This window comes from Alligator mississippiensis, chromosome 1 (genome assembly GCF_030867095.1).
Source record: "Alligator mississippiensis isolate rAllMis1 chromosome 1, rAllMis1, whole genome shotgun sequence".
Lineage (NCBI taxonomy): Eukaryota > Metazoa > Chordata > Crocodylia > Alligatoridae > Alligator > Alligator mississippiensis.
In genome coordinates, this window is record NC_081824.1 from 187,632,916 (window position 1) to 187,659,322 (window position 26,407).

The 26,407-nt window shown below is 41.8% G+C and overlaps 1 protein-coding gene across 2 annotated transcripts in view; it reads right to left on the reverse strand.

Annotated features, from left to right (window-relative positions):
- Positions 1-4,833: 4,833 nt before the first annotated feature.
- Positions 4,834-26,407, reverse strand: part of KCNK2 (potassium two pore domain channel subfamily K member 2) — a 230,111-nt gene continuing 208,537 nt past the window's right edge. For both annotated transcript variants that reach the window (XM_059717798.1, XM_019483180.2), the window contains one exon: positions 4,834-7,046. In XM_059717798.1, coding sequence (XP_059573781.1) covers positions 6,729-7,046 — 318 coding nt within the window. In that variant the 3' untranslated portion in view covers positions 4,834-6,728. The remainder of the gene's footprint in view (positions 7,047-26,407) is intronic.

Below are 26,407 nucleotides of genomic sequence, written 5' to 3' on the forward strand. Positions count from 1 at the left end.
AGAGGCTGCTCTGCCCTGACTCAATGTGCTATGGAGCGACTGGCTGGGGCATGAGGGTGTTCTGTGTGAGACTAGCTGGCAGGCAGCCCCCACACTGAATCACTCTAGTGCCAGCTAGGGCAGTGTCTACATGTGCAGTGCTGTGGAGTAAATATAATTACGATCCTGCTGTGGAGTTAATTAGTTTACTCTAGCTTAATACGGGTGCATGTGTAGATGTGCAACATTTATTTCACAGCTAATTAGTCTACAGTAAATGTTTCATGTAGCTTTGCCCAAAGTCAGGCAGGACATAGAGCAGGGTAGCACCTTAGAGACTAACTGGTTCGGAGTACATGGTCTAGTGTATGCAGTAGTTAAAGAATAAGTATTCTTTATACATTTTCAATAACATTTGGATTTGGTATAAGGAAAAAGATGTCTCTTACTGGGAACTTTTCAGTAACTGGATTTACGTTTTAGTAATCTAGCAAATACAGTCTCTACTCAGAACTAAAATGTACTACTCTTCAGTTAGTTTGAAAGGTCACATGTACCTTTTCACAAACACTTGTCAGCCTCCCACTATACAATTCAGAGCACCTAATTACCAAGCCAGTAGTCATTATCGGTAAACTTTATAATTAAAAATGTCATTTCAAGCTGCTGTTCATCCACTGGAAAATATTATTATTTATTACTAATGAGAGGGAATGTGTTCCCATCTGTTTCTTTACTGTGTGCACACCACATGCCTTTCTCTGGAAAAATGGAGATCCCTCTGTCTGTGTGTAATTTATTCTCTAGGATTAGCTAGAATTAACACCTGGATTAATAAACTCAGTGCTTTTCAGGAGCATACCTCTAAAAAGATTTACTTGAATAAGCCATTATAGATGTGTCTCTTTAAACTGTATTTTGCTGACCTAAATTACAAGAAGCTCTAAATACCTGTGGCCCTGCTGTAGCGTTATTTACAAAGAATCGACAAGTAACCTATTTCACTCTAATTGGCCACATAGCCGTTAGACTGATCATAGTTACAGTATTCATGAAACAAATGGAAAATCAGCTATACATTCAAGAATAGTTTACTGACACTACCTAAGGCTTATTTGGAACCAAATGTAATAACTAGAAGCCTTTCAAAATAGCACCTATCACCACTGCTGGAGAAAGATTACTATTAATCCCTAAAGATCTGCTGGAGTCTACAAAAATACTGATTTTTAACTGAATCCAATTGTATCATTTCAAATTAACAGTTGGAACAACAAAATCTGTAAAATGTTCAGATTCCTGATGAAGGACACAGTTTTTTTCTGACTTGGAGACTCCAACAGGTGAAATATGAACCCAGAAAGAATGGAAATTTTCTGCTTTCTCTGCACTACCCTTCAGGCCTGTTTATCCAGCTGTGAGAGTATTGTTCCAGGGTAAAAATGGTATTTCTGTGGCTTCAAACTGCTGTGGGCTGTATACCACTGTCCAGGCCGCCTGCTGGAAATTGGACCTGTCTCTGTCTGTTCTGTGATCTTAATTTTTTAGCTCTGGAGTGCTCTTTGCATCCAGTATGAAGGTGAAACATCTTTAACACTGGGAAAGAGGGACAGTGTATTGGGAGTTGCTGCAGAACATCTTTTACACTCCCACGTTAGAAAGTGTGCAAGAGGGGAATAGCTACTCAAAGCCACACATTTCCTCTTGTAGCTGGGCAGCCTACTCACTGCCCATTATGCAGAATTATGCCTATGAGTGCAATCTAGCCCTGCATTGGTATGAGTTTGTCAGCAGTTTGTTTGCAAGGTAATTACTGTAAATAGCCTCAGCAATCCAAGAGTGGCATATTAAGAAATTCAAAAAAAATCACAACCCCCCCCCCCCCCCCAACAGTCAGAGAGGCAGGGTATAGGTAAATGCAGGGTTACTCCAGTTGCTTCACTAACAGACTTCAGATCATATTTAGCTGTGCTGTGTTTTATCTGACAATGAGAAAAGAAGAAGATAAATGGTTTGGTGGCATTTGGGCCTGTCAAGGTCAGAACATGCTACCAATCATAGGTCATTCTAGCAGGTTTTATTGCTGTTCTTTTTATGTGATGTCTGCTTATATTAATTAGCAGTAAAATTGACATTTATTTCTACCAAAGTGAAATGGGGAAACCTTGCCCAGACCGAGTAAAGCAGCAAGTGCCCTGGTAGTCTGAGAGAAATATGCCTAAAAGGGGAATCTGATGTAGTCACAACAAACATTACTATAGTTCTGCATTAACTCTTTTAGTGTATTAATAACTTAATACATTTCAGAGGGAAAAAGGAGTTGCTCTGAAACTTCCTAAAAGAAGAAAGACTGGATAGTTTAGCATAAATATATTTTTGTGCACATGAAGGAAGGGAAAAAAAGCATCTTATTGCTCACAAAAACAATGTGTTGTATTTCTCTATCTGGGAAAAAAAAAGAAAATCTCCAGATAAAATTAACTATATTCATCATATCCTGAGCATATGATTTCTATCTGTTGACACCATCCAGCCTGTTGTGTCTCTTTCTTTCTTAATTCTGTCAACTAATTATCAATGGAACAAAAACTGTGACAAATGAACATTAACCTGTCCAGCCCACTTCCATTTTGTCTCATGAGTCAGGAGAGATCTGGGCCACAACTGAAAGGGAAAGTACAGATTAAGAGCTAAATGCATATTTAAAAAATCAACAAATGCCGCTTTCTACAGAAGCCTTGAAGAAGTACTCATTTCTCATAATCAGTTCCAAAACTCAGTATGAATGAACCTTTAAATAATTTAACAAATAGTATTGTTTAAGGTCCTGCCCTGCCTTTCACCCAAAAATCTCAAAGGATTTAAACTTCACAACACACCACATAAGCAATCCTGATTCTTTTGTTAAAAGCAAACGAATACAAACAAAAAATGATCCCTTTCCTATCTTAAATGGAGAAATATGATGTTCTCTGATTTTGGATGATTTAGATTTTGAGGTCTAGCTTCAGAGCTGTCAGTGCTGATTTTCAGAGGCACTGAACACCATCAGATCCAATTAACCATTATATGCTCAGTATTTCTTAAAATAAGGCCCTCAGTGTCTCATTGAGATGCCCAAGCCAACAGAAATACCCGAAGTGGGCACATTCCCACAAGTGGGAACATGCATTCCCTGGGAACAACTAGTAGCAGCACATATTTGTGCCACTGCTAGTTGTCCCTGGGGAATGCCCCTGCACGAGTGCACTGGTGTATGACAAGTTGCCCCAGGTGGGGTAGGAGAGGCTAGAGCCAGCACCTGGGCAGGCCCCAACAGCAGCAGAGATCCAGGTGTGCAAAGCCTGGCTGGCAGCCAGTGTGGCTCTGGATGGCCAGGCTCTGGTTTTGGGCAGTGTACACTGCCGCCATGTGCACCACCCCATTTCTTTCTGCTGCAGGTTTTTTTTTTACACCCGGATTTCCTGGTGTCAAAAACCCCCACCACACTGCAAATTAGCAGAGCAGTGAGCGTGTACAATCACTGCAAACTGCATGTGCACGCTTATCTGGACATACTGAGTTTGGCCTGACTTGTCCTGGATACAGAGCTAATCGGTTGCATTATTAACAGAATGCAGTAGCAAGGCATGTTCCATGTTTACCATACAATCCAGAATCTGAATGATGTCAGAGTAGGAATATGGAGTTCACACAGTCTCTGATCTCCTCTTCTCACTGTATTCTTCTTACAACTTCTCTCATCCTACACACACAGGCCTCACGTTGCATTAGATATCCTTAGTAGGCTCTGTTCTCTTGCCACATACCATCCCCTTGTGGCAGACAATGTCTTCTGTACCATTGGTCTTCAGAGATTCTGCACAGCCACTTCCCCACACAGAGTTTAGCTGGAGAGTTTTGTTCAAGTCACCGCTTCAAAATTCATATGGTGCATCTGGAAGTGCAGACACCTGATCATCCCTTGCATATTAACTAGGCAATATTGGAAAGTAAGTGAGTGAATAGATGAGAAATCTCTCAAAGTCTTCCTTTCTATTGTACTAAGGATTTGATGGAGCATTTTTTCCTACTTTCTAATAAAGTATTCCTTCTGTTTAAACTATCCTACTTGGGAGTGTATCCTGAACGCCTACAGACTTCACATCCATTAGGAGGCAGTGTTCCACATGAGATGGAAGGCCCTGGTGAATGAAAAGCTGCTTGGTGAATGGAAGACCCAGGAGAGGGCCAAATAGGCTATTGCCTCAAGAAGGTGGTCCCTCTGAAAGCAAATGGCCACAAGTGACTGTGGGTATCTTCTGGAAACCTGAGTCTATGTGAACCAATCCAATTCCAAGACACTACTTGCTCGTGAGCACTGTCTTAGTTCTAAGAACCAATCACTAAATTAAATAGCAAATCAAATAATCAATAATATTGCAATAAGGGGAACCCTTCCACTCTTGAAGTGATATAAACAAGGAATGTCTATGAACCAGACTTTTATCTCTTAACGCTTTTTGTTTATTTTACTAAGCTTAAAATAGATATTTGGTATTGGTTTGGAGAATATATCAGTAGGTACAGCTCCCTTCAATGGCAGTAACTTATACTTCTCCATTGATATATGCCTTAGTATTGAAACTCTGTCCTGCCAATTCTTTAAACCAAAAAACAAAATGTTGAGGTACAGCAACTAGAAAAACTCTGCTGGTTAGTATTTAGAGTCAAGTTGTCCTTTTGACTGTTAAACCAACTTAAATTACAGAAGGCTGCAAGCTGTTATGGAACCTGTAAGCTAACTTCCATAGGGCTAGTGTCACAAATGATTGTTCAGCATCCCAGTGCCAGGAAGCAGAAGACCCAGAAAGACTTACTTTAATTAAAAACTTTATTTTTCATTACAGTTCACAGTTTATACATGGCAAGAGGAGCTTCTCACCATGTGGACATTCAGAACACTGCACTGGGGAAGAAAGGGATCTTTTTCTTTTATAAGAGCATGGCCTGATACTACTTCATAGAACATCCCTCCTTGTAAAAGCATAGTCTCTGTAAATGCTAATTCATAGATATTTACACTCGTAATTTATATTCATTAGAAAACAAGCTTAAGCATCCAAAACATTTACATTTATATTTTGTATGTATGTTATTTAATGATCAGAGATGCTATAAGATTTGCCATTTGAATCATGCCCAATCAACAAAGTATTGTTTTATTCTTTAATTTACACAGAGCCTAAATTATTCTTTTAGGGTCTGATATAGTCATTTTATGTACAGCCAGGTTACAATAGACTAAAATAAGAAAAATAATTAAAAAACCCAAAATGTCCCATTCCACATGTTCGCCCTGTATTCCTTCCGACTCTCACACACAACTATAAACAAAAGAGCAAAGGATACAGAATTAAAGACAATGGGTTTTTTCCCCTTTAAAGAAAATAGAGAAACACTATGGACTGGTTTCAAATCTGCATATCATCAGCCTTTCCTTGTGGAATACTCATCCGTATTCAGCTTGTGCTATTTATCAGCTTTCTTTTATGTCTGTATTTGCATTCAGAAAAATCTGTATTTATAAAGTACAAAGACACAGTGATACCAGGTTCAAATGCATTCCCACATTAGTCACACCTCTAGCACAGGTAGCAGCTGTGCAGTGTGACATTCGGAAAAGCACTCCGGCAAGATAACTGTGTAAAATATAATATGGCATCTGATGTGACTTGTCTTAAAGAGAAAGTTTAGAATATTTTCAAAGAGCAGCTATCTGGCAGCAGCTTTATATCTATTAAAAATGTGATAGTATTTTCTGTATTGTTTTCACAAATGTGATTATTAGAATGCACCAATTCCAAGTATGATGTTTCCACATAATATTAATATCTATTTGCTCTTGTCATCTACCAAATAATTTAGTTATCAATAAAAATGAAGATGTTTTTGGTACATCTATTACACAGGATAAAACTGCTGAACACTGCTTGAAAAATATGATCTGAAGTAGATCCACAAATTCTACAGGCCTGGTTATAATATATCATCAGGACCTGAGTAAAAAAACTTTCAGTGGACATTTCTGCAACTCTTATAACTTCAGTGCCTTTAAAGCTAAAGCTAGGAGTGTTGCTTTCAGTTTTGGCCTCCATACCCAATGCTGGTATCTTCGTTATAGACACCTTGAAAACATTATGATTTCAGGCAGGATGGACATTCAAAAGAAATACATTGCTCATGTAAAACAAACAAACAAACAAACAAAAACCATACACGAGTTATAGAGGTTCTGATTTTTTTGTTTTGTGTTTTTTCAAAAGATAAGGCACTGACAAAAATTTCTTAGGTAAAAGGCTGCATAAGAATTTCTTGCCATTTACAAATATGCTGTAGTCCATAAATGGTTCATTCCTAGGCTCAGTAAGGTAGACCCTGAAAAGTTAAGGACTGATCCCTCAAAGCTACATTGTTAACATAAACAAGTATAATCCATTCTGTAGGCCATATGGCACATTAGGAGAAATGAAAAACAGTCTGGGCACAAAAGGCATTGTACATTGCTTGTTCCAGCATCTATCAACAATAGAAGTGCCATTTATCTTGTGTTTTTGAAGAGATATGATGATGATTCTGAATTGTGGTTTCTGCTGAACTCATGCACATGTATAAAATGCTATTAGCATCAGTCATGGACAGGAAAAAAAAGGAAGTATACGGCCAGTCTAAGCAAGAGTTTCTCCAAAGGTTGGGATCCAAAGTCATGGCTATTTAATGTTTTCAATAACAGCAATCTCTTCTGCTGCACAGTGAGGAGTCAAACCATTCATATAAATGCTGTCAGTCTTTGTTAGAGCTGGCAAGATGTCCTTCTCACTACTTAGGTGGTTGACCGACAGGGTTCTCTTGCAAGGAGTCAGATCTTGACTGTGGTTGACTGCAAGTTCTGCAGAGAGCTTCCTTTTGATGGAGGTAGCCCGTTGAAACTTGTCATAAATCTCTACACTTAAACGTCGGCGGGTTTCTTTGAACTCTGCTGTGACATTGGCTGTCCATTCGGCAGCATGAGCTCTGAACTCTCCTACCTGCAGTACACACAACAAGAGAGAGATATTACTGGACTTGTACTTTAAGGACTGCTTACATTCAAGAGCACAAAGTGAATAGAGAGAACAATGTTCCTACCTGCTGAACTAGAGCTGTTGCCAACTGGCACAGCTCCTTTGTGACTCAAAGTTACCTTTTAATCAATAAAGTCTAGTTTCACACAGTTACATTCTGTTATCCAAAGGTGGGAGGAATCAGATTTGTATTAAGAATGACACTAAAAATGGAACAAAAATGTATGCACTTAAATATTTAAAAGTGAAATCATATGGGGTCACTAAGGGGAATTTCCCTTTAAAAATGATGTCCTGACATCTGAGAAGAAAACAGCTGGTTGGGAGGGGTCTACATTCCCTAGAATACAGGCTCTGTTATGTATTGTTACCAAGGATGATAGTCAGGGTTATTTATGGACATTCACACTGTCTGTGTAACATTCCCTGTAAGTCTTGGCACAGAATTTTCTAAATTTAGATAGAGATTTTTTAAAGAAAATGTCAGCTGCTTTTATAATATTTTCAGTGCAAATTCAAACCCAGGTTAATTCAAGTGACAGTTTTTGTCAAGTCAGCAATATGCTTTGCTGTTTTTTTCTTTTTCAATTAATCCTCAAATCACATCGAAAAATTACTACAATTACATCGAGGAGTTCCTCAGGCTGCTACTAATTACACTGAAATTACATTCTTTCTGCCAGTCAGAAAGCAGGGGTGTCTCACAGCTGCCATTATGCAAATATTTCCATTCTGATTGGATAAGAGGATCTGGTTTGCATAATGACTATTTCTCAAGTGAGAAATAAGGAAATACCTTCAATCTGATCAGTTACTGCTCTCAACACTCTGAAAGCATTTGATAGCAATTAACATAGAATCTGATCCACTCTTGATCAAACCAGTCTCACCCCATGACACCTCATTCCACTTAGCTTTCAGTATCAGTATAAGAAGGTGTTTGAAGGAAGAGAGAAGAGTTAAGGCCGAAGTCTAGTTTCCTTTGGGCACCTAAATGGCAGTTGTCTACCCACATTACATTTTTGTAACTTATGATTCAATGGCCCCCTTCACTGTAGATACATAAGTGTGTACATATAGACTGAGCCTGCACAGTATAGATGGCCATGCATAAGTCCTGGGGAAAAAAAGATGATGCCCTCCAATGTTTTAGTCCCAGTCTGGTTAGGACATTTGTTCAGGAAGAAGGATACTTGGCTTCTATCCCCTCCCCCCGCAAAGAGGGTTTGAACCTGTGTCTTATTGATTTCCCAGAACAGTATTCTAATCATCAGGCCAGAGGCAAAAAGGGTGACCACATTTCCTGAAGCATGTGGGGAGGAGTGATGGGGAACAGAATACTTCAAGATGCCCCCATCATGCTTCTCAGTTGGAGACCCCTGCAATGTCACACCATTTTGAAATTTTTAAGTGCTCTAGCACAGGAGGGAAGGTGTGGGAGGTGCAGATATCTTTCTGATAGTGAATTGTTCAGTTTTTGAAGTAATTCAAATGTGAGCAGGATTTGAATTGCTTCAAATATACATCTGAATTTGCTTCCAAAAGCTGACAGGTTTCTAAAAATGGGACAAAAGCATTCATTTGAACAAAGCAACAGGAAAGTTGTTTAAAATGGGACTGTCCCAGCAAAATGGGACATATGGTCACCCTACAGGTTAGGCATTGCTCCATTCTTCAGATCTTTTAAAGTTGAACCACCACACTTTGTATTTAATCATCACTGGCTAAGACGGATAGTGAGCAGTGGGGAAATTTCTGCCCTATTGGAAGCAAATATCAATCTAAAATCCAGGGCCTACTTCTCTACCAGAAGAACATCTTTCTCATTGAGCCACTCACTCACTTGCTAGCTTGTTCTGTTCCTCCTGCCTTCCCAAATCCCACTCTCTTGGCTTCTGGTAAACTTGGCAATAACCATATATTTTGCAAAAATTAACTGTAACCTTAAAATTTATTTTCTATTAAAACATTGGCCTCTGAATGCATTTAGCCCAGGATACACTAATTAAGTTCATATTAGGCTGTTTTCCAGAAAGTTTTTTAATTATTTTTTTCAGATAGTTTAGCTAAGTTCAGAAAGGACATGATAGACTGCTGATTAGTGTCACTCCAAAGGAAAGCACTTTAAAAGACTTAATTTATTTAAACTATTACTCTAGGAGGGCAGAGTCCAGAATTTTCTAACATTGGCATCCAAGCATCAGGGACTACATGAACACATATTTGCTCACAAAATAAATAATAAAAGAAAAGAAATAACAGAAAAGAAGAGAAAAATTAGACACTGACTTTAAAAAGATTGTAAACCATTTGAAACATGGCCACAGGATTACGCGGATTTTTCAGTGCAGGTGGAAACAGAAACCTAGGGTGTTTAGGAGACATGCTCGGTAGGGGGAGGGGGCACGCTTTAATTAACAGAGCTCAGAGAGCCACGTTAATTTAAAAGTGCCCAGAGCATCACGTGTATCAGTGTCCCCACACTTAAAAATGGTGGCAGGATGCTTTGAACTAAAGCTAATCAAACAGGCTTTCGTTTAAAGCACCCCGCCGCCATTTTTCAGCACAGGGATGCTGATACATGTGACGCTCAGTGCAATAGCAAGGGGTGGGGGAGGGGGGTGAGAGGGACAACCGCCCCGGGTACAGACGCAAAGGGGTGCCAACAGGCATTGCCCAGCTGGCCGGGGAATGGGATGGAGCTGCAAGCTACTCATGGGTTGGAGGGGGCACACGGATAAGGGGATGGTGGCTCCTGCTGCTGTGTGTACACCTGGGGAAGCATGGAGGAGTATGCGCCCCCTGGATCTGTGCACAGGGTGAGGGTGGACTGTCGCTGCAGGCTTTTCCCCAGGCACAAAACTTCCTTGCCATGGTACTGGTGACACTGCAGTCTGCTGGAGCACAGTAATTACCACACTCCAGCAGACTCGATTAATAAAGTCTGCTCCAACATGCTGTAATTACAGAGCATCAGAGGGGCCTCCCTGCACGTGTAGAGGAGTGTATAGCCTGTAGTGACAGAAGTCAGCAGGTCACTGGGGAATGGCAGCTTTCACAAACATGTCCATCTCCAAATCAAACATACAAACAAAAAAACAAATTTAGAGCCTGTTTGATTAAGTCAGTTGAACATTCAACTTTGATAGAGTGGCACCACATACCAGTGTGACCTACTACTGTGTGTCTTTTAAAGCAAGGATCATTTTCAGTTCTGCGTAGCAGTTGAAGCTAGCAGAATGTTCAGTCAGTACTCAAAATGTGCTTTAGTCATGCAAGAGACACATGTTCTTCAGATTTGAAAAGAAAGTCTGTGCTACCTACAGATTTCAACTGTGCCAATTTGTTACCCCCTTCCTCAACTGCACCTCATCTTTCAATCCATTTCCCAATGTTCTGAATATGCTTCAGCCACAGCTGGGGACTGGCCCGGTTTTTTTAATCAGTGACGGATTGCTGACATATAGTTGTATTTCCAGGGATATTGTCAAGACTGGTGGGTTTAAAATTAGCCTTACTGTACTTGTTTTGTTTTGGTTACCAACCCTTTGCTCTGTAATGCTGCTCCATTTGTGTGGCTACTGGAAGCCACAAGCATTCCAAACTGCTCTCTCCACCCTGATTTTAACCTCACCCTTACTTGCCTTTTACTGGCAGCTTCACATCTCTCCTCTCCTATGCTTTCCCAACAAGGAACAGGCTGGTAATGATTCTGGCAAGCATAATTATCACTGTCTATCCAACCTCCTGCAGGTGAGGGTGCTGTCTCCCCAGCAATGGGGCACTTTCAGTATTTTAACCATTAGGCACAACAGCTATTAAATCGGATTTTTAAATTATAGAGGCTAGGTTATCAAGTTATCAAATTCATATTAAACATCCTTGTCAAAAGTAGAAGATATTTTTGGTTGAGACACAGCTTGGTTCCAGCTCCTGGATTAGATCATGAGTGACATGAACACAATGGTCTCACCCATATCTTCCCATACTTCAAAGCCACCCCACAGTCTGGTATTACTAGTGTGATCTGCAGTTTCTTTAAAAATAGGATACAGAAGGACTGAACAGGCAACGCTGTTGAAAATCAGAACTGGGATGCATTAGTAGCAACACTGAGATAATTAGCACTATGTAGGGAAGCTGGAATAGCTTCTGCATAAAGTACAAATGCCTCAAATTATTGCTTTTGGCCTCCTGCTATTGTGTGCACTCAACTGTACTCAAGAAAAAATGTTACCTTTTCAGATTATAACTCTTTTTATCATGTAGCACTTACAGACACAAGCACAAAAGGTTACTGAACAAAGAATGTGCAGTTTATAACTGCCAGAGTACATAACCAACCTGCTCATGAAATTTAATTCTTCCTCTCTTTGTAATGACATTTCAGTGAAGATTCTGGTTCCCCCTCTATCCATCAGGTATGACATCCTCCTACTGCCTTCAATCTGAGCTTAATTTGGGGTTTGTTAACCTCTTAATATCTGATACTAAGTTATCAAAATCTGAGTTGTCTCTGTTGTTTAAAACAAAAAAAAATTCTGAACATAGATATCTACAGCAAAAACTGTAATTTTTTTCTTCATCTCCACGTATCTCATTAAAGCAGATTATACTCTTGACTGCAACCAGTCATAGCTGAATTTTTAAAGCAAATATTTTGCAGCAATATATAGACTGGTAGTCCCACAGGCTGGTGGCAGTCACTAGCATGGGGGAGAATAAATGAAATACACAAAGTATTTTTGAAATACTGGAGAAAGGTACTGAAATGACAGCACCACTATTAGGAGTGAGCTGCCCCCTGTCAACACCAGTATAATCTTCCTCCAAAGAAGAAATACATATGGAAACATAACCAACCCTATTCATCTCAGCAGAGTGATAATGCTGAAGTGTTATGACAACAATTTGAATACCATCATTACTAATTATATATTTACTAATAACTTTAGAATAAATATCCAGCTAAGTTGTAAGTATGGCTTGAATTTGTGGATGGTAAATGATCTCCCCTGTATCCAATCTAAAATGAGATATTTATGTTAGAGATAGTAGCAACTTTCCTTTTAACATCACTGGTCTGGAAAATCACGTGCAACTTTTACAGTTTACAATTCCTGTTGTAATTTTAATATTGATGAGTACATAATTTGTTTTAAAAGTTTTGTCTCAAAGTCTTTCTTTATTTAAACCTGTCCTGAACAGGGATTTTGATGCTGTTATTTTGCTTCATTCAATTGACACCAAAGTCTCAAAGGTCTTCCCATGACTACTTCAAAAGTAGCAGCCAGTTCTACAAGACCTATGTCCACAAGAGGAAGATCTTAATCTCCTAAGTGAAATTCACACAGAACAAGATATGTTTCTCTTCAAGAAACACCCTCTATCCAAATGCCATACTAAGGTTTTTGAAACATGATGGGAAACAGTTTCTAGGTTCTAAATGTTATATTATACATTACAAATATAAATATATAAAGAATTACTTTTACTATAAAAAAAATAATTCAGTTAACCACCTTTTTAATGTGGTACATCAAAAATAATATATGAATTTCTCTATTAAGTAACAAAACAGTTCCCAAACCTTTTGCATATTACTGCAGATGTCACCAGAAGACAGGAAAAATCCCCAACAACATTATGTAAATGTAATAAAATTTATCTACTGATTACCAGAGGGAGGTCAAAACTAGAATTCTTGTATTCATTATCTGGCTTTCCCACTAATTAAAATATTTGTAAAAAAAAGTTCTTCACTTAAAAGGAACTACATGAAACTGACATTTTACTTTGCCATGGAATAATAAACCCAACAGTGAAAGAATTTAATTACAAAATTTAAAGTATTGCTGGTTACAATTGCAGCCTCCCTTTAGCTTCCAATTGCAGCCTCCAATGGCTGCATACAGACAAAACAGCTGTGTGGTACGTGGTGCCACAGGCACGTTTGCAGTGCCATATACTGCACATTCAGGTGTTCTCCCCATTTCAAGGTAGCAGCACCAGGGCAGGGGAGGTTCTGACCCAGGGAGATCCCAGGGTGAAAAACACCTGCACAAAAATAAAGTGGGGCAACACAGGCAGGGACAGTGTGCACTGCCCAAAACTCGAGTCTGGCCAGCCAAAGTCACACTCCAGCTGCCGGAAAGGCTCCGAGCAGTAGGATTGCTACCGCTGCGGCCCCAGGAAGCCCCCAAGATCCCAGGTAAGGCTTCTGGGGCCAGCACAGAGCTGGCCCCAGCCTCCCCTACTCCACCTGGGGTAACTTGCTGCACACCAGAGGCACAGGTGTTCCCCAGGGACAAGTGGGAACAGCACAAGGTGTCCTGCTGCTAGTTGTCCCTGGGGAAACAAACATCCACGCTTGTGTGGATGCAGCCCTTGAGTCTTTATTGGCCTCATCAGGTCATGAAACAGAACAGAGATGGGACACTTTACTCTGACATGTGGCCTTCACCTACCCATTGATAGGAAGCACATGCCTATTTTCATCTTGCTGGACCTCATGTCACATTTGTATCTATTAATGACCAAACACTCTTATTCAATGACCAAGAAACCACACAGGTAAAGGGCAATGTCCTCAATTGTTCATTCTTCAGACGACCTTAATCAATATCTATACAAAGTTGTTGGAGGAGATGGTGTGGGCTACCACATATCAATAATAATATTCTTTATGCTATGTGTAAACAATGCCCTTTTCTACCTTTCTGCCTCTCTGGCTGAGATCAGTGCCTGAGATCTGAAACAGAACATAGGCAAGACTGGGATGATGTTACTAGGGAGATAGAAGAACTCTGGGGAATTTACCGTGTGTAACTGTCCCCAGATCCTGAAGGCCATTCAAATGTTTAACTTAGCCTGGAGCTTTGGGGCCTGTAACAGGGAACCCAAAACCTGTTACTTGGGCACAATGGCAGGGGAGGAGATTATAACAGGGAGCCAAGGGACTCCTGGCACCCTAAGAGAAGGCAGCAGGCTAAGCCAGTTGTGTGGAGCTGCAGTGGCAGGAATGCAGGCTGGCCCTTAATTAACAAGGAAAACCCCTGTGTGAAGCTGGGGAATGCACATGACAAAGAGGGAAGTAATTTCCAGGTATATAAGCCCAGGGCCTGAGCCACAGCAGGTAGTCTGGCCCTGCATGCTCAAGGGAGAGGAGCTCCTGGGTGAGATGCCTCCAGCAAGCAGAATGGCAGGCACCTGAGCTGCTACTCTGGAGCTGCCAGAAGAGAGCTAGGGGGAGCTGATGGCCTGTAGTGAGGAAATGACCCAGACCTGGTAGGTTTTTAGTTGTGAAGCAGTGGCTTATATTTATGTTGAATTTAAAGCTGTTGCTTGTATTTTTGTTTTAATTTATGCCAGCAGACTGGATGTGGGGTAAAGAGGAAGTCACAGAGGTGCTGCAGGTGTACCCAGTGTAAAGCCTTGCCATGGGTCAAGGGTGCCAAGAGGGGCTGAGCTGAAATGGAAGCACCCTTGCCCCGAGTCAGAGACACCAGAGAGGGCTAAGCTGAACTGACAGCAGCCTTGCCCTGGGTCAGGGGCACTAGCAAGGTTTAGACTAAGCACAAGACAGGGCTGAGTGGCCTGGAGACCAAAGGCAAAGCAAAGGCTGAGGCCAAAACAGCTGGGCACAAATCAGTGGGCCAGGGCTGGAGGCTTGCAGCCACAGAAAAGTTGGGGTGCTAAAGCCAAGAGAGCTGAGGCCATTACACAAAGACTAAGCTGTGGACAGTGTAGCATCTGCAAGGTATGGGCATGGGCATGGTTGTAGGTTGTGGAAGTTATTAAACATGCATGGGCATGGTTGTAGGTTGTGGAAGGTTGTGGTTGCCCACCCCTTAAGGCAGGGGTGGGCAAAATACAGCCCACCAATTGATTGTACCTGGCCCACAGCTGCCCCCATGGTGCCCTGCATGGGGCTGAGCCCCAGCCACTTCTACTCAGAACAACTTGCACTGTGCTCCCACCAGTGGTGAACAAGCATTGCCCCCCAGGCACTGGAGAACCATGGTACATCACTGACTCCTGCCTGCACCTGCCCCACGCCCACCAATGGCATTACCCCAGCCTCCACCAATGGCATTGCCTCGGCCCTGGCCAGTACACACAACTTTCCTGGCTGCTGCTACTGCTACTACTGCTGCTACAGCCACCAAGGTACTGCTCAGCTCCCACCACCTCCAGCAGCTCCTCCTCTGCCTGCCTCTACTACACTACCCCAGGCAGCAGATAATGTGTGGAAGCTGTGAGGATATATGCTGGGGACCAGATGTCCAGCCAGTTGGAGGAGCGGTGGGGAAGCTGCAGCCAGGTGGCTCCTGTCCTAATGCACAGGGCTCCAGCTCTAGCTTCCAGCCACCTTCCACCCACTCCACCCACCTGGCATGATGAGTAGCCACCTACAGGTGGCCAAGTGGATGGAAGGCAGCCCCACTGGAAATGAACTGAAGCCCCACATGCCGGGGTAGGAGCCACCCAGCTACAGCTTTCCCCCAGCCTGTCTGGGCATCTGGTGACCAGCACACATCTCCAGGGCTCTCCCATGCTACCAGCTGCCCAGATCGGTGCAGCAGGGGGCAGGAGGAGGAGCCACCGGAGACAGGGGGAGTCAAGCAGTACCTAAGCAGCTGCAGAAGCAATGGCACCAGCCCTGCCAGGAAGCTACGTACACTGGCTGGGATGGGGCCTGGGGCCTGGCTGTTCCATTGGTGAGTGTGGGGTTGGTGCAGGCAGGAGTATAGCACATGCTGCCCTGGCACAAGCACAGCCCCATGCAGAATGCTGTGGGGGCAGCTGCAGAGTGGATGAGGGGGAGGCAGATCATACCTGCACCTTCTTCTGCACTGCACTGCACTGCGCAGATGAGTTCTGCTGCACATGCCCACCCCCTCCTCCCCATTTTTATCCCCACCCCCAGCCAGCTCCCAGGCCCTACCATGTGGGTAGCCCCCCTGACACCGCCCCCCACACATCTATGCCCCCACACCTGCCACACACAATATACAAGAGTAAGACTTTATTTTGAGCTATTATGCAATCACCTCTATATACACTACTCCAAAAAATATAAATCAGAACAATATTTATTTTTTTAAATAAAATTTAAATATGTTATAGTAGATGTTTGATTTTTAGTATATGACTTTTTTCATCTATAATTTGTTAAAATGATATCTTCTGAAAGATTTTACATGCACAGCCCTTGACAGCTCACCAAAACTCATTAACTGGTCCACCAGTCAAAATAATTGCCCACCCCTGCCTTAAGACAAGTAGGACCTTACATGTGAACACTCTTAAAACCGCTCCCTTAAGTCTAATTAAACAATCTACTTTTAGTTACTTGGACAGATTAAAAATACCTCTGTCTCTACTTAAACACTCAGGAGGTACTAAGATTCTATGATGGTAGGTTCTGTATTAAAAGCTATAAAAAGATAAGTATAGTCAGAAGAATTGCAAAAGGAACTTTTGTACTCAGTATTTCTAACTAATTTGTTTGTTCTTTCTTGATAGCTATACTTTTAAATTATTTTCTTTGGCACAAAGAGTTTGTATATTTCATCATCTCTATAAAGCTACTTTAAGCCCAAAAGTGAATTAAATAACAAGTAGTTAGCATGGATACATCCCCCTTATTAAATCTGAAGGAGAAAAAAGTGAAGCTTGCTTCATAGAGATTCTTGTTCCCTAGTCTATAATTTCTAACAATTATCATTAATGCATTCTCCAAAGTACTGAAATTTCACTTATTCCTGAATGTTCTTTTCAGTTACTTAAAAACAACACAATTAACTTCACTAGGACACAGTACTTTACGACAAAGCAAGAAAAGCGTGTGTCACATTATCCATACAAAAGTGAAGAGTATATAACACTGTCTCTGCTTTCAAGAAACTCATCTAATATTCTCAAGAACTGAGGAGCGCAGCTTTTTCATAAGGGGAACAGATAGACTCAAAATCAACAGAACAATTGCTGGTAAGCCCCTCTCACAAAGAGGGGTGCAAAGCCCAGCCCACAGCACCAGCTGCCTCTGCTGGGCACAGATGGCGGGGGCAAGTGCCCCCTGGGGCCTCTGCTGGGGTCCCCCCCCGCCCAGACGAGCCGCCTGGGCTTGATCCTCCCACCACCTGCCCGGTCAAGGCCCCACTCACTGGCCTGCTCCTGTACTTGATCTAGCTACCACCCCTTCCCTCCCCCACTGACTGATCTGCTGGGCTGGGAAAGGGGTGTGTGCAAATGCAGGCACACGCTCAGCCCCCCCAGCCCAAGATCAACTTCAAGAGACACTAGAATCGACCTGTAGATCCCAATCAACTGGTTGGTGACCACTGATCTAGAATGAGCTTATGTGCACAGTAGACAATGCAGCCATCACAGTTCATCTACACTTGAGACTCTGGTCCGTAGAGTACAATAGTAATAGATTTTTCTGGAAAGTGTTTTGAGATCCCAAGAACAAATGTCAGGCATAGCTTTTATTTCCATTTTTGGGTCAGGAAATTGAGGTGTAGAGAAAACCCATTCTGTATAATGGGTACAGTCCTGGGGAGAACATCTCAAGGAGAAAGTAACAGAAAATTCAGCAAACTACTAATTTTAGCAAGATTTTTTGGGTGAATCTGATATCTTTTATTAGACCAACTTAAATAGTTGGAAAAAAACTTTTTAAAGCAAGCTTTCGGGTTTAAAAACCCTTCATCAGGCTGAGAAAGTTTCTGCAGTTGGTGTGTGCTCTTCCTGGATAGAATGAAAAGTAAAAAAGCCAGAGGCTGGGCTTGTATGCATATAAGACAGGCAGTCAGTGAAGATGTAAATTGAGGAGTCAGTGGGTGAGAGACAGGCTGGCTGTGGGGGAGAAGGGGGATGAAAGTAGCAGTTAAACAGTGGAGAGGTACCTGGGGAGTCACATGTCAGACAGGTTATAATGTGTCTTACATCCAATGTCTATATTTAGTCCATGATTTTTAGTATCCAGGAGGTTTAGTATCTAGGATAGTATCCTCCTGGATACTAAAAATCATGGACTAAATATAGACATTGGATTTATGACACATTATAACCTGTCTGACATCTGACTCCCCAGGTACCTCTCCACTATTTAACTGTTACATTCATCCCCCTTCTCCCCCACAGCCAGCCTGTCTCTCACCCACTGACTCCTCAATTTACATCTTCACTGACTGCCTATATTATATGCATACAAGCCCAGTCTCTGGCTTCTTTACTTTTCATTCCATCCAGGAAGAGCACACACCAACTGCTGAAACTTCCTCAGCCTGACAAAGGGTTTTTAAATCCAAAAGCTTGTTTAAAAAGTTTTTTTTTCCCAACTATTTAAGTTGGTCTAATAAAAGATATCAGATTCACTCAAAGAACCTTGTCTGCCTATGTCCTTAGACCAACACAGGTACAACCTACACCCCTGTAATTTTAGCAAGAGCACCAAAGAACAAACCTTGCCATCTTTACCTTACATGTCCTAATACAAGTTTTGTTTGGAGAAGGCCAATCAGTACAGGAACAAAGCATGGTGGGCTACACTTAGTATTTCTTGAGAAAGACAGAATCTATATAGAATATACAAAGAGTGTTTTAGATGGGAGAGAGAGGCAAAACTCTATTAGGAATTAATTCAGGCATACCCCAATTATCAGCAAATAACACCAATAATTTTGCTCCTTTTACCATTTCTTACCAATTGCTATACTTTTTAAGTTGTATTAAAGCTCCTTTCTCACCTACTGATCGCCTTGGTATTGTGTAAATTGTTAGGGATTTTCAGAACAGTGCTGTCTTCCTTTTTTATGTTTTTATTAAAAATCCCATTATTAAAAAAATTAAAAATTGCAAAGTTTCCCAAGACATGACATTTTACAGCCAAGTGGAGTAGATTTAGAAAGTGTTTTGAATATGTGAAAACATGATGCCATAACTGCCCAGATAGTAATTTTAGGCTAGGGACAGACATTACGCATAAACCAGTTTAAGTGATCAGAAACTGGTTTAAACCTGTAACAGAACAGACATTCAGCACACATAAACCAGTTTCAAAATGGCTGAAATCAGTTTGAGATAAACCTGGTTGATTGTAGTATCAGACTTAACTGATTTGTCTCAAACCAGTTTATGCAATGTCTGTCCCAGCCCCCTTCCTGGTTTAACTTAAACCAGAGTCCCCCAGCATCCCAGATGCTTTGCAGCCCTGGACGGGGCTCTCTGCTTCACAGTAAGGCTGGCCCCGTCCCTCTGCTCCCTGACTGGAGCTCCGGCAGGCACAGCAGTGTCTGCCTGGCTTCCCTGTACCCGCCCTTGCCCCTCCCCACCAACCACCACTCCCTGCTCAAACAGAGATTCCCTCCTTTCCCTCTCCCACAGTGCAGACCTGCCCATAGCCAGCATGTGGCATGCTAGCTAATGCTCAGAGGTGTCTGTTTATAGCAGATAAGACAAAGGCAGACAGGACAGTGTCTGCTTAGGGCTTTTTGGAGCTAATCAAGTCAGCTGGTAGTGTTCCTCCATTCCTTCCTTGGAAAAAGCTGTTTAAGAAGAGCTTGAACTAATGAGAGTGACTTTTGTTTTCCTGATGAGGTACTAAATGCTGTTATCAACTCCTTGCTTGGTTGGTTAGGAGTGGAGGGGGGAGGCAAACCCCTCCCTAATCTGAGCATTCTGCCGGGGCCAATCTACGCCCCCATTTAGCTCAGCATTGTGCAATGGAAGGGAAGGCTACTCTAGTGCCCCCTGGCTTCTAGCCTAAGCCACTGCAGGCATGTGTCTGCATTTCTTCAGTCCAGAGGGGATGTCTTTACTGTTACAAAATGGTTCAGCCTAACCAGGTTAGACTAACCTGCAAAGATTGAATCAATTCAGGTTCAGGCTTTTTGAATGTCTGTCTGTAGCCTTAATGCATAAGAGCCACAGACTATATAATAATATTTTTTCAATGCTGTTGTTTAGTTAACACATCTAAATATCCTTAGTCAGATGTACTTTCTGACAGAAGAGTTTCCAAATATAAGAGTACCTTGGGCCCCTCTTACATCCAATAGAGATGAACTGGAAACTGGTACCCATCAGAATGCAGTACTTCTCTGCAAAACATACCACACCCAATAGCCTGGATGGACTGAACAGTCACTTGGATGTGCCAGCTACCATGAAGCATGCCTGTTCAAGTTCTGAAAGCCAGTATCTGCCCTTTAACCCTTACCGATTCCTTTGCAAAATAAAACCTCAGATTCAGGAATACAGTAGGATTATTGATTCATTAAATAAAACCAGCTTGCCTTCCCTTTTGCCTTTCATAATAATCTGGTCCTCATTCCAAAGAGTAGATAATTATAAAGAATAATGCACTATTTAGTTTTGACTTACATTTTAAGAAAGATGGTCAAGCTAAGTCAAACTCATCTCTGACTGACACCAAAAACTGATTTATCCTGTTCTATAGAACGGTGACACTGGTACCTATTTAGGAGTCATTTAACAAAGAACCCCTCTGCATTCCAAGTCAGTTTCCTAATGTATATGAAATATTTTTAATCTCTTCATATTTTTACTGCCTATTGTATTCCAATGTTGTCTATAGGTCCAAAATGAGATTAGGTGCCAAAGGGCTTGATGCTGTATACACATCTAATAATAGACATCACACACATATACAAGGAGCAGAATTTCCTGATTCTTTAATGTTTATTATTGCAACCTTAATAATAGCATGTGAATCTAATTTTTGGAATGTTCTTTATCTCTCACACACTAAAATTAATACAAGACTGGGTACTAGAAAGCATTTTCTACTATTCTTTCCAATCTAATTTTAGAATAATGATCTCACCAGTCCCTGAGAATTTTACTCTATAGGCTAACCCTCCTCATAATTAGGAAATGCTTTCAATCAGTTGTCTTAAATATACCCCTTTCTTCAAGTGTAACTGCAATTTATTTAACTCTCATGCTTTGTTCAGCAGAATATGTGAAACTTTATGCAAGTTATTTGCAAATATGGAAATTATTTAATTATCTAATGATGTAAACCTAATTGCCATGAATTTGTGTATGACCATAAATGTTTGCCACCAAGATGCCTGCCTCAAGCTTTAGCAGGGGAAGGACCTCATGCTTCACAAAACTTGGTAGCTATGAAATATGAATGGACACTGAAGAAAGTCTTGAGAGTAGATGGGTGCTGGATATAGAGTTAGCTGGGGAAAGAAGTCACAGCAGGCATGTTTGTGGGGAAACCTGGGTGAAAATTGTAGGTGGCTGTGGACTGTCAATGGCATGTATGGGTGAAAATGTCTGTGGAAAGTTGTAAAGTAACTGAGGAAGCTGGATTTGTGGGAGTGCCTAGCAGAATTTTAGTAAACGGTGGCTGTCCGGGAGCTAAAGAAAGGTGGGATGTCAGTGTGTCTATGTTCAACAGAAGAGGATGGAGACAAGTAGGTTTATGGTCATGTCTAGTCAGATAAGTAGGTAACCGGGGGCTAGTTTCATGGTAGTTTTGTCATGATGACCAGGCAAGGAGCTGGGTAGCTTAAGGAGAAGCTGGGAACAGCTGGGCTTGGTGTGGCATGTCCAGGGAACATGGGGCAGCTGGGTGGGGTTGCTGAGAACTGAGCAGATGAGTATGTCTAGGGAAGGATCTGGCTGGTTGCTGGAGGGGGAACTGCTATCTCCTTGGTTCCTGGCCTGTTCCAGCTCAGACTCAGCAGCAGACTAGTTGCTGCCAAATGAGCACCTGCCATAGCATCCTCCCACAGCTGGCAGCTGCAGTTGCAAGCCACGTGTGACATTCAGTCTTGGCTGAAGCAATGCAGGTGGGATGGCTTGCATGAATGACAGGTCTACATTTGATGTAATTATTAAAGGAATTTTTTTCTTCTATGACGAACAGAGAACATGCCCTAGATTTGACTACTGTGTGGCCCCGCTACATGTCACACTTAAGGCATGTTAATCACACTTTAAGTGGTAACCTAGCTACACGTTCATTCAATTAATGGCATGATAAAAAGAGGAATAAGCTACAAAGTTATTCCACATATTTTATGGAATGGAGTGGGGGAGGTCCATGTGCACCTCTGAGCCTGAGAGCTCCCAGCTCATGCTGGCTCCCAGCTGTGGGAGCACATGCCCCCATTGCTGTGAGCCCCGCCAGCTGACTGGTCTCCTAGCCACAGGGGTGTCCCGGGGTCCCTGCTGCAGGGAGACTGCAGTTGATGTGCTGTCCCAGCTACAGGGGTGCTTAATCCAACCCCATGGCTGGGAGATCACAACTGGCACAGGGCTGGGACACATGAAGCTGCAGGAGCTTGCTTCTTGCCAGTGAAGGGGGAGCCTAGGATTGGGTCCCCCCTGCACCAGCAATAAGGTATGATGGGATCTGCTTCATGATCCCACAATCATGCCTCCTGCCATGCACATATGTCACGGCAGGAGGGACAATTGTGTGGATCACACATTAGATCCCATTGCACCTTTACCTGCATGTGTAGAGGGGCCCTAATACTTTCTTAAGACCAGAAAGAATCATTGTGATCATCTAGTCTGAGCTCCTGCATAACAGAGGTCATAGAATTCACTGAGTTTTACCCACACAAAGCCAGCACTTCTGGCTACAGGAGGCATTTTACAAATAGTCTTAACCTGCAAGCTACAATGAACAAAGAATCTGCCACATATCTAGGTTATCTGTTTCAGTGATCAATTACCCTCACTGTTAAAACTCTGCCCCTTATTTCCAGTTTGAATTAGCCTAGTTTCAGCTTCCAGCCACTGGTTTTTGCTATGTCTATGTCTGCTAGATTAAAGAGCTGTCTGGTATCTGCAATTTTCTCCCCATATGGGGACTTTTACCTTATTCTGAAGTAACCTCATAACTTTACCCAAGATAAATTAAATGGATTGAGCTTCTAAAGTACAATTTCTTAAGATTTATGAGACGTGTATTTTTTATTCTTTTTTTCTGATATCTTTCTAATTTTTCAACATTCTTTTTGAAGTGTGGACCACAGAACTGGGCAGTGCAGCCCAGTAACAGCCTTGCAAACAGCATTAACTGAAGTGTTATCACCTCTCTGCTCCTACTCATTACTGTCCTAATTATATAGCCAAGGACTGTGTTACTCTTGTTGTTAAGAACTGTTTTTCACTGTGTTTCACTGAAGGTCACATTCACAGGGTTATCTGCTGCGACTCCTAAACACTTCTCAGATTCATTGCCTTCTGGGAATAGTCCTTTGCCTGGTAACTAACATACACATTTTCTTCAGGGATGTAGGAACTTACATTAAAATACATGTTCTTCAAATAAGTTCATCTTAAAAAATTACAAGTTTGCTTGACTTTTTACCTATTTATCATTTTTTTCTTTTATTTACTATTTTTTTCTTATACTGGATAGAAAAAATTCTCATCCAGCCTATTATTTTGGAAGAAACAGACAAATTAAAGTAGCATACCACTAAGCCCCCCTCTGCACATGCAGGTAAGGCACAATGGGATCTAATGCTCAATCCACACAATTGTGCCTCCTGCCATGCCACATGTGCCTGGCAGGAGGTGCAATTGTGGGATCATGCATTAGATTTCATCATTTTATTGCCAGTGCAGGGAGAGCCTGATCCTGGACTCCCCCTACACTGGCAAGATTCAAGCTCCTGCAGCTGGGATCCCCCTCATGACTGAGGGGGATCATAGTCACAGGGGTGCCACCCCCCCCCCCCCACAGGACTGGGAAATGCAGCTGCCATAATCTTCCAGGTGTGTGAAGCCCCCTGGGGCTGAGAGATCACAGGTGCCTTCTTCCAGCCCTGAGGGTTTTATGCACCCCCAAGGCTGGGAGATTGCAGCAGCCATGAACTTCCAGCCCCAGGGTTTCATGCATCCCCAAGACTAGAAGATAATAGCAATTCCAGTTCTAGGGATAAGGGGAACCCCCAAGGCTGGAAGACTTCAGCAGCTACAATTTTCCAACCATCAGGCCTCTACAGCCACCCCCAGGAACCAACTGGGAGATTGCAGCCACCCCCGGTTGCTGCCGGGACCCAACTGAGTCCTGGCACCAGGAGGTGTGCTGCCCAGACCCAGCATCTGCAGCTGCCAGACCCCAGGTCCCAGCAGCTGTGGGGTGTTGTTGGGACCTAGAATCGGCAGTTTCTGGGGCCGAGAGTCCTCTTAGCTGTAGGACTCCCAGCCCCACAGGAGATGTGCAAATTAAAGATAGCTGGTTGCTATTGATAAAGTTAGTACTCATTTTTGAGGTCTACCTTTATAGCTGGTTGGGGCTTTTTATGGTGTGAAAAGTGCTTTGCACTTGTAGCTGGTCTCAAGGTAATTGTGCAATTAACCAGTTAAATGTGTAATACCTGTAACATGTAGAGGGGGGCCTTAGGATCAGAATTTTTTGAGTTGTAGTGCACTACATGCCGTTGTATAGACACTTCCAGTGACAAATCACTTTTAACCTTAATCACAGATGGGACTATAAGCACTTGATGATGCAGTATTCTTGCTAAAATGCTGGGAACTAAACTTGCACAATACAGTTTTCTCGAGCAAGCAGCAGCTGAAAAACATGGCTATTTCACAAGCCATTTAAAAATATCTGTGTTTTTGCTGTTGCAAAATTGAGGTTTTGGGGTGCTGAACTGAGGAATAACAACAACAGCAACAACAACCATAAAACCAATTTTTTTTTTTCCAAACTTTCTCACCAAAACGGAAATCCTCAATTGCAGGGGGGGGCTCAAACCAAACTGTTCCATTTTGCATAAATATTTCTTCCTCTGTATTAATTGCTATTTAAATATATTATGGAAATTGGAACAGTGTCAACAAGAGAGATCTTACCACCTCAAAATATTTTATCGGCCGGTGACTAGGGCTTTTTCCTAGGAGACAATTAGGATGGGTTCATATCCACTCAGGTAGGTCTTTGGTCTGCAGGGTGAGGGTATTTAACTTTGAACTACTAGGAGAAAAGGGGGGCAATGTCACATATGCCTCAACCACCATAAATCTAACTCCTCCCATAAAAAAATATATATATTTGGCAAATTACCTGACTTTGTTAATAGTTTTAGGATGACTGAAACCAACTTTTTCAAGATTTATTATTCACCCCTAAAATGCCCAGCTGCAACTGCAAATATTATATTACCCTTGTTGCCAATCACCCCGTAAAAATACCTGTACACAATAAAACAACAATATGGAAAATGGAGCAAAAGCAGTGATATTCTTCATTCAAAACAAAACTTCTAGTCTGATAACTGCATACACAGCAGCCAATACATGCTGTTTACTTCATGATATGTTAAATGCATTTGAAGAGAATCTGGCCCCAGCGGTCTTTCCTGTCCAAGTGCAGGGGAGCTGGACCAGATGATCTGTAAAGTCCCTTCCAGACCCTAACAACTATCAAAATAAGAAACTATAATATTTTCCTCCATCAATAAACACACCAGAAGGTTCTCACAGATTTGCAACCAGATCCATGGTTTACGAGTGCTCATGTGATAGGATTAGATGTTCATTACATCAGTTTTACTTGGTGGTAAAGAAGATACTTGAAATATGAAGATCTCACTCTTTGTTCAGTCTGAAGGACAAGACCTCCCTCCAACATATTATTTCATTTTTCCTGGAAAGTGGATGACAATTCAAAGCGTCTAATATTGTGTGTTTGCTGAAAATAGTAGGTAATTTTATCTAAATGCTGTTAGCTGTTGTAGTTGAGCACACAGGTATACCTAATAAAGAGATGAGAAGTAAATATAGCACTCTATTTGTTAATTATTAAATATAACTTTTCTAAAAAAAATTCTTTATTAAAAGACATTCAAGCACTTCTTAAATAGTCCACTAGAAAAGAAGAAAAGAGTGATTTAGCTACTGGGTCCAATCCATATCCCAGTTAAATTATTAACAAGATTCCCATTTCCTCACAGTAATTCCACAGAGGGGAACACTACAAATCCAAGACCTATGCAAGAAGTTTGGCTGGATGATTTTTAGGACTCCTTAAATAAATGTATGCCTGTGAATGCAGGAGGCTGGATTGATGGTCCAAGAGGCTCCTTCCACTTGTATGCTCTAGACTGAGTTCTGTTTCCCTGGATGTTATTTGAGGTTTTGCTCTTGGCACTAATGGGATCAAACAGACCATACAAGAATCAAATGGGCTTAACACACTTATAATTATACAAACAATTTTCACAACAAATCAAAGTGAATTCAGTATTTACATGAATCTTTAGATCCAGTCTATAAAAGCCTGGTTCACCTCCACTCAAGTCAATAGA